Source organism: Caretta caretta, chromosome 3 (genome assembly GCF_965140235.1).
Source record: "Caretta caretta isolate rCarCar2 chromosome 3, rCarCar1.hap1, whole genome shotgun sequence".
NCBI lineage: Eukaryota > Metazoa > Chordata > Testudines > Cheloniidae > Caretta > Caretta caretta.
This window is the reverse complement of record NC_134208.1, coordinates 157,553,358-157,565,514: the sequence shown is the minus strand read 5'-3', so window position 1 is coordinate 157,565,514 and position 12,157 is coordinate 157,553,358. Positions and strand designations below refer to the sequence as shown.

General features: G+C 45.1%; 1 protein-coding gene across 1 annotated transcript in view; it reads left to right on the top strand.

Annotated features, from left to right (window-relative positions):
* GALNT14 (polypeptide N-acetylgalactosaminyltransferase 14) overlaps window positions 1-12,157 on the top strand; it is a 191,075-nt gene that overhangs the window by 114,985 nt on the left and 63,933 nt on the right. Inside the window, exon 3 of the mRNA XM_048843389.2 lies at window positions 4,681-4,779. Within this exon, the coding sequence (XP_048699346.1) occupies window positions 4,681-4,779 (99 nt within the window). The remainder of the gene's footprint in view (window positions 1-4,680; window positions 4,780-12,157) is intronic.

The window sequence follows — 12,157 nt, the reverse complement described above, 5'->3', positions numbered from 1 at the left end:
TAGCAACATGCGAGTCTTCACTATGTACACACTGGTGTCTGGTGGCTTTCAAATAATAGAACATGATGAGCTTATACACTACACTATAGAGGAGAAGAAAGGAAAAACAGTGAAGAGATAGAAGGCTAGTAAAGCTTTGTAGCATTGGAAGCACTCCCATTAACATATATAATCTCCCTCTCCCTTCCTCGTGCAGTTTATACCATGATCATCACTGATATCTGAGCATTTTACAGAACTACGTGGGTCGGATCAATGCCGGTCTCTGGTTCTCTGCTCCCCCTCATCTCATGTGGGAGGGAAGGGTACATAATCATTTACCATTAGTGTTGTGGGCAATACGGCAGAGCCATGTTAATGAGATGAGTTGTGCATTTTGTCCTGAAGGCAGTAAGATTTGTGGTCACTTCAAGCTGGGGTTTTTAATGGCACCTACAGGAGACAGCACCCAGCTCCCAGAGAAATTCAATGGGAGTTGGGCATGGAACACCCTGAGGGGCCTTTGAAAACCTCAGCCTTATCTCTTCTGGAAGGGAGGTCCCAAAGTGTGGGCCAGCCACAGAGAAACTGCTGTCTTCTGCTCACTCAGGTTTGACCCATGTAGCTGACAGACCCCTGGTGTCCAGTAGTCCTGGTCATGAAGAGTGAAATGGTCCCCCAAGGGTCCTGGGCCCAACTCATTGAGGGCTTTGAAGAGCAAAACCAGAGCCTGGCATTTGATCTGTTATTCAATGGTGAGTGGAGTGCTAGGGATGTGTTCAGCTCTATCTCTTTCTCTATAGGCTGAGAGATTGTATGTGAGAATGGATCTTCTCACGCCTTGACAAAACTATTAGTTTTACTTGGAAGTAGATCTGAGTGGGAACCAGAATGCAGAACAAAACCCAACAAATTCCAAAATTTTCCATGTAATGAAAACTTTGAGAAGAGTTTCAACAGAACATTTCATTTGGATTTTTTAAATGAAATCTAGTCGAAATCGGCATATTCCTGCAAAATGTTTTGATTTTGATGAAAAGGCATTTTCAATGGAACTTCCATGTTCCCGCCAGCTCTTTTTGGAAGTAATCTTTATTTCTGTAATGAGGATTTACAAAAGAGGGGATGCAGAGTCAAATGATCTCTGGGAATCATCAGTCCTGGTTTCTATTCCAGTCTCTAATACAGACATTCTGAGCCACTGTGGTTAAGACATGTGGAGGCTCACTGATGTAAATGGAACTCCTTGCAGAGCAATAAACTGCTCAGTGTGAATAAGGCAGAGTCAAGCCTTTCACTTCTCCTTACCTCAGTTTCCCAGGCTGAAAAATGGGGTTAGCTTACCTCATGGGGGGCAGGAAGGCTTAGTTCATTAATGAGCAAGAACATAAGAATGGTCTGACCCAGTATGGCCAGTGGTCCATCTAGCCCCGTAGCCTGTCTTCCGTCAGTGGCCAATGTGAGGTGCTTCAGAGGGAATTAACAGAACAGGCAGTCAACGAGTGATCCATCCCATGTTGTCCACTCCCAGCTTCTGGCAATCAGAAGCTAGGGACACTCAGAGCATGAGCTTGCATCCCTGACCATCATGGCTAACAGCCATTGATGGATCTATCCTCCATGAACTTATCTAATTCTTTTCTGAGCCCTGTTACACTTTTGGCCTTCACAACTTCCCCTGGCAATGAGTTCCATAAGTTGACTGTGTGTTATGTGAAGACAGACTTCCTTATGTTTGTTTTAAACGTGCGGCCTATTAATTTTGTTGGATGGCCCCTAGTTCTTGTGTTATGTGAAGGGCTAAATAAACACTTCCTTATTCGCTTTTTCCACACCAGTCATGATTTTATAGACCTCTATCCCACCCCAGTTGTCTCTTTTCCACGCTGAAAAGTCCCACTTGTTTTAATCTCTCCTCATTTGGAAGCTGTTCCATGCCCCAGGGGTGAAAGTAACTGAAAGGACTTACTGGTACACCGGAGTCCTGAGCAGGGAGCGTGGCCTCAACCAGAAGAGGCGGGGCCTTTAAAGCCCTGGACCATTTAAATTGCCAAGCTGGGGAAGCTGGTATGATCGGTGGTGTACTGGTTCTTGCTGGTATGCCGTACTGGACTGGACTGGCTTACTTTCACCTCTGCATGCCCCTAATCATTTTTGTTGCCTTTCTCTATATCTTTTCCAACTCTAATATATCTTTTTTGAGATGGGATGACCAGAATTGCATGCAGTATTTAAGGTATCGGCGTATCATGGATTTATATAGTGGCATTACGATATTTACTGACTTATTATCGATCCTTTTCCTAATGGTTCCTAACCTTCTGTTAGCTTTTTTGACTGCATGTGGAGTCTTTGCGATCTTGCGAAGGAAGGCCATGATGGCAGTACAAAATCTTAATGCTTTTTTGATCTGAAGCTAATCAGCACAGCCTGGGATCCCCTGAAGAACTCTCTATGGCAAGTCGTTAGAACTGATTGTTAATTCTCACTATCCACAGGCATGTCTTGCTGCTGTGGGCTTTCATGCACGTCAGAGGCTGAACAGACCCCATGCTATGGTCAGCCAAGCTCGCATGGGGTTGTCATAAGCAATAGTTCTACTAGTCCTTCTTCCCTGCCTCGCTGCAGGATTTCAGAGCATGCACAGGGCTCATCGACTGTGAGCTACACGGCAGTGCAAACACAAGCAGTGCAGTAATTTTTTTTTTTTAAGGAATAATCTTGGTTTCCTAAAAATGTTGTGGTTTTTTCCCCTTCTTGGCAACTGGATGACCGATGAGGTACCATAAGCAGCAGAAAGCATTTATCCAGTGACAGCCCGAGGTAGCACAGGCAGCTCTTAATGGGTTTATTTTCATTATTACAGCAATTTTAGGGTGGCATGCTGCAATTTTCACTTGCGGGGTGGTATTAAATTGAAATGACCCCAGATGTAATTGTCACACCGAATAAGTCTGGACATGCTGAATTTAATGCCTTTCCAAGATGTGGTTTTTATCGCCCAAGCAAGTGCCAAAAGAACACTTGTAGTCAACAGCTTAAACTGTGCTCTGCCTCTTCAGGAACCAGGGGCTTTAGCTGCTGTTACATTGGGAAACAAACATAGGGGCTGGGTGGAAGAACCTTGCTAGAACTTTTCATTTCTTTTTAGTCGACTGACAAATGTCCCCATTCATCAGCTTCTCCTCTTGCTCAGACTGGTGTAAATCAGGAATAACACCACTGAAGCTACCCATGTACAAAATTGGGATGGGAGGAGAACTGGTGCTGTTCTGCTCGGTGTCAGATATACAAAGCATGATTTGAAGGCGCCTTACTATAGCTGGTCCTGAGCCACAAAATTCAGAGCCAGAAGGGAACTTTACCCGCGCAGTGGTGCACTCAGACCTCGGGTCCAAGTCTCTACTGCCCTGCAGCTTGTGCAGTGATATACACCTGGGTGTAAAACTAGGTCAGAACAATGGCACTTTATACCCATTTGATAGGTGCAGGCGAATAATGAATCAGGCCCCCCAGAGGCAAGGCAGTAGAGAATCAGGCCCCGGGGGTTTTGATTCAGCCCATTATCCAGAGCTAGGACCCAAGCTTGCAGAGCCTGGAAGTGTTTGGATTTGGAGATTTGGCTGTTCTACCAACTTCCTGCCTGAAGAAAACATTGGCAGCTGGCTAATCAGATACTGTACATAAGTGGCTGTACCATAATTGCAGCTGGAGTTTTAAAAGTGTATGACACCCAAGTACAAGGAGTCTGCCTCACGTCTCTGTGGAATCAATAAATCTGCGCATCTCCTAAACTGTCCCCCTGTCTGGGTGATGTATTTTGCAAGTGCTTTCCACGCCCTTTCATTACGTTGCCAAAAATAGCATCCCTGGTTTGATACACGGGGCAATTCACATAACCTCTCTGTGCCTCAATTGACTCTTCTGTAAAGTAGGAGAAATAATACCAGCTGTACAGTATTGTGAGGATAAGTAATTAATGTGTGTAAAGTGCTTTTAGATTCCCTAGATGAAGGGTGCTAGAGAAGCAGAAAGTGTGACCATTGTACCGTAGCTGCATCTGAGACATCTTCTTTATGCATTTACTCATACAACACTCAGGGCTGGATAAGCAAATGTTTTCAGTGTGGTGTGATCACTTCTCAGTCAAAAGAGCCCCAAGATCTGGGAGCTTATCCCAAGCCTTCTGGAAGGGACCACCTACATGGGGAAAGAATCTTATGCCCTGGGTCCCAATCCCCAAAGTTCAGGAGAAAGACGAGGCTGGTCAGGCTGTCGGGAACTCTTCTGGGCTGGCCCCGGTGCCTAATACTGTTTGTGTTGCGATGTAACAATATTTATGCCAGGAATGCACATCAAAAGTCTGTTTGGGTTCCTCAAACACTGTGTCTATATAAGCTGAACCTCTTTCGGGATGTCCATTGCTAGTCACAGTAGGCTTACCCACACCTGAAAACAAAGCTGAATGAAAGGGGGATGGTAGAATTCCCAGGCATCTTATCCCACACAGTAGGATGTTATAGATTCTGGGTCAAACAGAAAAGAATAGCTCAGAATACCACTATTTTAGTCGTGCCAGGAGAACTCTGAATGAGTACCGTCTACCTCTATACTGTGCCTTTAATGTTTGTGTCTATTAAATAAGCTGCCATTTTACATTCCGGAACTTTAGTGATACCTGTATCTTTTCCACCTCCTCAGATGTACTACTTTGCACTATCGTCTGGATCTGCCATCAACAAGTATCATCATCACCTTCCACAACGAAGCCAGGTCCACTCTGTTAAGAACTATCAGAAGGTAAGACAGACTTATGCAAAGGAATATGTGAGTGCAGCATGTTTTTTATGATCCTGCTCCAAAAACATGTGTGCCACTTTCCTCACAGTATGACAGAAACTCCTTCACATTTCAAAAAAGGTTAGATGTTTGCATGAATAACAATAGCATTTTCAGCTACGCTTACCAGGGTAAAATTGCAAAGGCTACTGACCCAGGCCCTAAGATAATCAGTAGCTGAGGATAGCGTGACATCTGACCCCTGGTAAGCAGTTTTGCACAAGGAGGTGCATTATGCTGTGGCTTCCTTTGCAGTATCTGACAATGGTTGCTGTTGGAAGCAGGTCACCAATCTAGATGGATCTCGGGATGGCAGTTTTTATATTCATTTGACTATCAATGCTGTGTTTTGCCATAGCCAGCAAGGGATATCTGTGGCTTTGCAGAGGTCTGCTTTAGTTTCATTTTTTGAGCTTCTCCAGTGACACCTGTAGGCCACATGTGATGCCAGCAAGGAGAGTTAATTGAGAAGCTCTGATGGGTCACAAAGAGGCTGCATTTTCAAAGACAGTTTCTGAACACTTCTAAATGAGCTGTGGAGAGGTCTGGGCACATGGCCATTCTTCCATTTGTTGATTTGTTCTTGGCTGTGGTTTACTGTAGGGGGATATAGCGTATGCTTCATTTTCATTGCAGGTTTCTAAAAGCAGCTTTGAATTCCAATGTGGGTCTTGAATCTACATAGCTCTTTGCTGTGGAATGGAAAGATTTCTTGTAACCTATCCACACCTTCTGTCCTGTTAGATCTGTGCACCTTGTCCAGTGGCTTATCCCATAGCAATGGTCAGATGCATTCACTCCTGTTTCTATAATAAACATTTGACTGGTATATTTCACACTCATGTAAGTAAGGGAAGGGTATAGACTCATCAAGTTTGAGGCCAGAAGGGACCACCAAAACTTCTAGTTTGACTTATGGTATATCACAGGAGGTCAACACCATCCACCCTCACCCCCATCCTAAGCCAATAACTGGAATTAGACCAAAGTATTACAATCCTCAGGAGACTAAACTATTGTGTGACCCAGGCAGAGAACAGGAGGGATTGAAATGCACCAAAGCCTCAGATTCCTGCAATGGCAGGGAATTGATTGATATCACTGTCTGGAGCAATAAAGCATGCAATTCAGGCCGTTGCTGCGTAAAGTTCCTTCTCATAGATCTGTGACTTGGTCATCGTGGCCTGCAGCCCCTCCTGCTATCACAGTCCTGGGCCTCTCAGGAGCCAAGTCTGCCAAATGTGACTGATTGTACTGGCTTGGTGACATGGAGAAATTTCCACAGAGTATGACATACACCCGCAAATGTTTCTTTGCGGCCACTCCAACTCAGACCACATCCCCAGCTGCTGTAAATCAGCAGAGTTCCATTAAGGTCTAGACAGCTAGGTCGATTTACACCAGCTAAGGACAGGGCCTCAGGCCTGCACTGGTGAGAGCCATGGACATTAAAGAGCCCTTTGCCATCAGGTATAGGTTGCTGACCAGGGCCAGATTCATCTTTGCTTGCTAGACATCTCCTTCACTCCTTTGAGCCCCTGATGGCTTCATCTGTCTGAGAGCAGAACCCTTTCTTGGGAAGACGCATGCTTGTAGTGAGTTTGACCATTCTGCAGCTGAATTCCTGCTTTCCTTCATGGCATCACTCCCCATCCCAGCTCCTTCACGTCTCACCTCATACTGTGTCACCACCTCCCTTTGTCTGGATGGATCTAATAGACACACAGCACCGTCTCTTCACTCTGTACTGACGCCTGTTAAGTTCATTTAGATGGAATACAGGCCAAAGGTGTTAGCATAACCCAGTCATTGTCCAACATTAAACAGCGTTAAACAAGGCTCAGGATTTGGTATACAGATATCTCAGCATCCTTAGTACCGGTAAGGAGCTGCTGGACTAGAACGCTGGGTCTGCGGAGCCTGGCACAGCTGATGTTCTCACATCCCCATCTGGAGGCCTCAGAGAATCATATGCAAGGAGCACTGCAGAGATTAATTGCATTAGGAAGAACTGCTCAAAGGGACCATAGTGACAGCAGCCTGTGACCATCTGATGGGCTCAGGCTCACTATTTAACCCTGGAGGGTGCCCCAGGAAGTTGTCTGGGCAGCCATGCAGACTTCTGGTTTGTGGTGGCTCTAGACCTCACCTTGCTTACTGATCTCCAGTCTCTGACCTGGCCTGACTCTGACCCTGGATCTTGCCTTTTGATCCCAGCTCTAACAATTAGTCTGATCCCTCCATGCTGACTACTGCCTCGTGACCACCCTGGGCTTAATGACAGCAGCCCAGCTATGACTTCTAGGTCAGACTGCCTATGCCTAGGTCCCTTATAATACCATGGCAAATGCCCCATTAAAATCGTTTAAAGCTTTTATTATAGATACAGAAAAGAAGGAAAAATGTTCATTTAACAACATTTCCTGTTACCTTTCCCTTTAGCTGGAGAGAGTTGTGGAGGGGGAAAAAATCCCATGTTTGATAGCCTCTTAGAGGGTATCAAAGATGGTAATAACTGTCCTTGGGGACAGAAGAGAAGAAATTAGTTGAGATGGGCTGGCACTGTTAATGTCCAGTCCCGTTTCATCTCAGGTGGTGGTTGGGATTCCGCTGGAGTTGGTAGGGGTGGTGATATCATCTGGGTACATCAATCTCTGGCCCACTCTGGTCAGGTCATTCCTCAGGGTTAGGATGAAGAAGGTCTGAAGTCCCAGGAGACAGTGGGGGTGGAAGCCATGATGGTGACGCTTGCTTCAGTAGCTTCTGTTTGTTCTTTCCTTATTTTTCCTCCAAAGTCCCTTTCTTTAAGGACACACAAAGGGATTGATGGGTTGAATAGCCCATCCCCTCATTATTTTGTCCACCACTTAGACCTACTATCTGACACACCAATTTTGGTTCATAAATTCCTGATTCCACATGTTCTGTTTTTACCAAGTATGATTTTAACATATTCCTTGAACCCTATCAGTAGGCCCTTTTGTTTAGACTAATTTAGTCTGTCTCCTTTTCGTACCTTTCCCCATCAACATTTGTCACTATAGGGTATTGTGACATCTCACGTTTTTTTTACAGCTGAGCTCGCAATTAGAGTAAATTTGTAGGCCCATTTATCTCAACATTTCTGACCTGAGTTTGGACTGATCCAAGATCCAGCCCCTTATCTTTAAATCCAACAATGGGCAAGGGCTTAGTTCTCTGAGACCACCTCCCTGCCACAATCATGCATGACAGGAGGTCTCCAGGGGGAGGCACTGTGCAATTCCCTGCTACCTTAGGTCAAGATGAGCCAACCTCTTACCACTTTTAAGGTCTGTTGTTAAGCTCCTCACTTCAAAGTGGCTTTCCCCAGTAATGGAGTAGCAGAATGGTGCAGAAGTGTTACTCTTGGGAGACAACCTCTAGGAGTGATAATGACATGTGAAAGTGTTAGGATCACAATATACTCCTCATATTGTGCCTAGCTGCTGTGGTGATGGGTACATACACGTGTAGCCAGGTACAGTTGGTTTATTATAATTATGGTTGGATTAGTAATGCAAAATAAGTAGATCTCCCTCTTATTCCTTGTTCCTCTATCATATTTTCCCCATAGGATTGTCCCTGATTTCTATGTCATAAACAGCCCGTTCATTCATCCTTTTTTTTGCTCCTTCATGGAGGGGTTTGGTTTGGTTAGGTTACTTTGATTCCTCTCTTGAGCCATTATGATTTCACTCACGGCTTCTGTCCTTGTAGCTCCTCCTCCCCTTCCACATCTCTCTGTCCAATCTGACTCACATGTTGTATCTGGTGATGTGCACCTCAAGGGTTGGTTCTAATTACAGCATCTACTTGCCACAAGATATCCACAGGTTCATGGTGACATTTCAAGGTTATTTCCTTTCCAGCTACAGTGCAATGGCCTGGAATGGTCAGTTTTACTATTTGTACTGGGTCAAAACCAGGGCTGTACAAACTTGGACAGATAAAACAAATTGAAGGTGAAGCAAACCCAACCCCAAACTCTCCCACTTCCTTGGGGTGGGTTCCCAGAGCTCTTTTGCGCTGGTCCTTGGGAAATGACTGGCTTTTTCATCCCTCCTATGCCCATTGGATGGGATCCTGGAGCCAGTGCTGTCCGTTCATGTGGCTTTTGATGTTGAGGCTTGATTCAGCAGACTCAGTCTGGATTCAGTCCTGAACAGGCTGCCCAGGCCTAGACCAGACCCTGGCGGCTCCAGCTCTTGTTAGGAAAGAGGACTGGTGACTCAATTCCTGCCCCACCTTGGCTCAGCTCCAAACATGCACAAACCTCCATTTCCTGCCTGCCTTTGGACCCTGTTCAGATCTTGTCTCCTCTTAAGCCCTTGTAGGGCAAATTATCTGGCCCCCTGGTCTGTTTTTTCCTCACTCAGCAAATGATTGGCTTAATTAAATCTTACAGATCTCCGTTCCATGACATCGGTAACCTCTTGGATCATTTTCTCATGTGACAGTCAACATGAAATCTGTCTTAATACTACTTCTTGCTTCTGTAACAGCTTCCGTTGAAGGATCTCAGAGCACTTTATGTGCAACAATACTAATAGTCATACCTAGCTCTTGTATAGCACTTTTCATCAGTACATCTCAAAGTGCAAAGGATGGTAAGTATCATTATTCCCATTTGTCTGATGGGGAAACTGAGGCACAGAATGGTGACCTGACTTGCCCAAGGTCATCCAGCAGGTCAATGGTAGAGCCTGGAATAGAGAACCCAGGTGTCTTGAGTCCCAGCTGAGTGCTCCATCCACTATCTTTTTGAATTAAGCTTCTCACTGGCACTGTGAAATTAGTACGCACTATCTATCCTCCTTTTATAAATGGGGATAAAGTGGGGCAGAAAGAGTTTGTTTGTTTGACTTGTCCCAGGTCACAGAGAGAATGAATGGCAGTTGGGGAGAACTCAGGCTCTAATCACTGGGCAGCATTACCTCTTTGTTTCACTGTTCATCTTCTCTCTACCATGGGTTCCTTCTTCCCTGCAAAGTTATCCCTGAGCCCCGTACAGTGCCTAGCACAATGGGATCCTGGTCTCTAACTATGGTTCCAAGGTGCTATAGTAATATATATAATAATAATTAATAATATTTTGTGCCTGGCTGGGGGGCAGAGCTTTGGCTGTGAGTTTGGCTGCCTGGCAGTGAAATAAGATAATGACCACTCCCAAGAGTCTTCGTAACAAATCAATGGGCATCATCATCAACATGAGGAACAAGAATGGGAAAGAGAAATTGTGTCCTGTAAAATTCACAAGAGTGGGGATAGGCTGTAGTGTCCTAACTGGACACATCAGCCCATTGGAACACGTAGCATGTATGTACTGAAGATGAGAAAACAGTGGGGGAAATTTACCATTAATAATCCTTTGAACTCAAAAGTAAGTGTCAATTTGACCGTGTTTGTGGCTTTTTCCATAGACATCTGAGATCCTTACTATTTTGAATCCTCTTCTAAAGTGGGGTTTTAGCTTGAAGACTTAATATTCACTGTGAGCAAACTTTGAATCGGATTGTAAAATATGCACATCCTGCTCAATCCCCAGTGGCATGAGTGCTTCAGTCAGAGGATGGAAATAATATTGTGTGACTTCCGTCACTAGTCAGTGTGACACAACGTGTGGATGTCACGCTTTGAACATCTGCAGTGCACCATTTGTGACCAATCTGCATCCCAAGAATTAGTCACTGGCAAAAATTAAAAGATCATGTTGAATAATGAATCGGTTCAAGAAAATCATGGTCCGTTTCCCCCACCATTTGCCAACAGGGAAAAAAGGCAAAATTGATTGAATGCATGATTCTCTGGGAATTATTGTACCAGCATTAGTATATGTGAACATCTCAGGGACTAAGTAGGTTCTTAGGGACAAAGCACAAAACAAAACAAAACAAAAAAAAGAGGAGGATGGGAAGGGAGAAACCAGTGGCAGATGGGAAGAAAGATGTCATTGTCATTAAGGGTATATTTCACTGGGCGTCAGGAGACCTGAGTTCAATTCCTGGCTTTGCCATAGATTTTCTGTTTGACCTTGGGCAAGTAATTTAGTCTCTCTGTGCCTCAGTTCCCCAGCTGTAACATAGCACTGCCCTACCTCACAGGGCAGTTGTGAGGAGGATAAATACATTAAAGATTGTGAGATATTCACAAACTATGGTGAGGGGGCCATATAAATATCTGAAAACAGAGAGAGTGGAAAAGAAATTGGAACCCCTTTTCAGCTGTCTGCCATACTTGCCATCCTTTATTTCCTTTCCAACATTCTTTTCTTTTTGATCTCTCCTTCTACCTCCTACGAACTTGAATTAAAAAAGAAAACTCCATGTTATTTTCCTGCCCTTGCTGCCCTGCTCCTCCCTAGGGAGAGCTGAATGACATCCACAGTGGCACAGCAGTTATTGGAGGGTAAAGAGCAATACTGAAGTGAAGGAGCTGGACCTCACAAGGCCTGGATCGACCGTAAAGGCTCAGCAGTGATTACTGGTAACATCTTACCATCATGTAACCCTGTCTATCCAGGAGGATCCCAAGGTGCTTTTCAAGCTATATAACAAGCATGTGGGAATACCTCCTGCATCTCCCACTGAAGTGCAGCAACCTCTGGGGTGGAGCATTCTGTGCTTTATGGGCTTGATCCTGAGACGCAACCATCAAAGTCAATGGTTGCTCAGCACCTTGCAAGACAAAAAATTGAAGATAAATCCTACATCCACCTGAAACAATAAGGGGGATTTTAGGGGGACACAATGGAATTTCCCAGACTGGAATCTGACCGGAACAGCAGAGTTGATGGGCCTATGCCTGTAAAATGGGCCATATGTCATCTTTAATGAACCCAGGTGATCAGGACCTCTGTTTTATGTCTCATCCCAAAGATAGCTGGGGCAGTCTGGGAAGTTTTAGAATCAGCCAAACTCTTGTAAGAACTCAGTAGGACAGGAATTGCGAAGTGCCAGTGACTGGCAGCCTGCCAGGTGAGGAATTACTGCAATGTATGATACTGTAGGCAAAGCGCCCAAGCTCGCTGGGGAATTACTGTCCTCAGAGCTGCAGGAGAGGCAGATGCCAACTGGGCAGCAAGAAAAGTGGCAGGGATGCAGCAGGCTACTCCAGAGCCTGAAGTGAGGAAGGAAAGGAGGGGCATGCGGGGTATTATCTCTGCATCCACCTCCCTGCTCTGTCCTGTCCTAACCTTCCCAGAGCATGCTCTTAGTTGGGCTGCTTTCTCCAGCCAATGGATGGGCTGTCCACCCATTGCTGAGGAATTTCCCTCAGTCTCATTCATGTCAATGTTGAAGGACAAATTTCAGCACTGCCT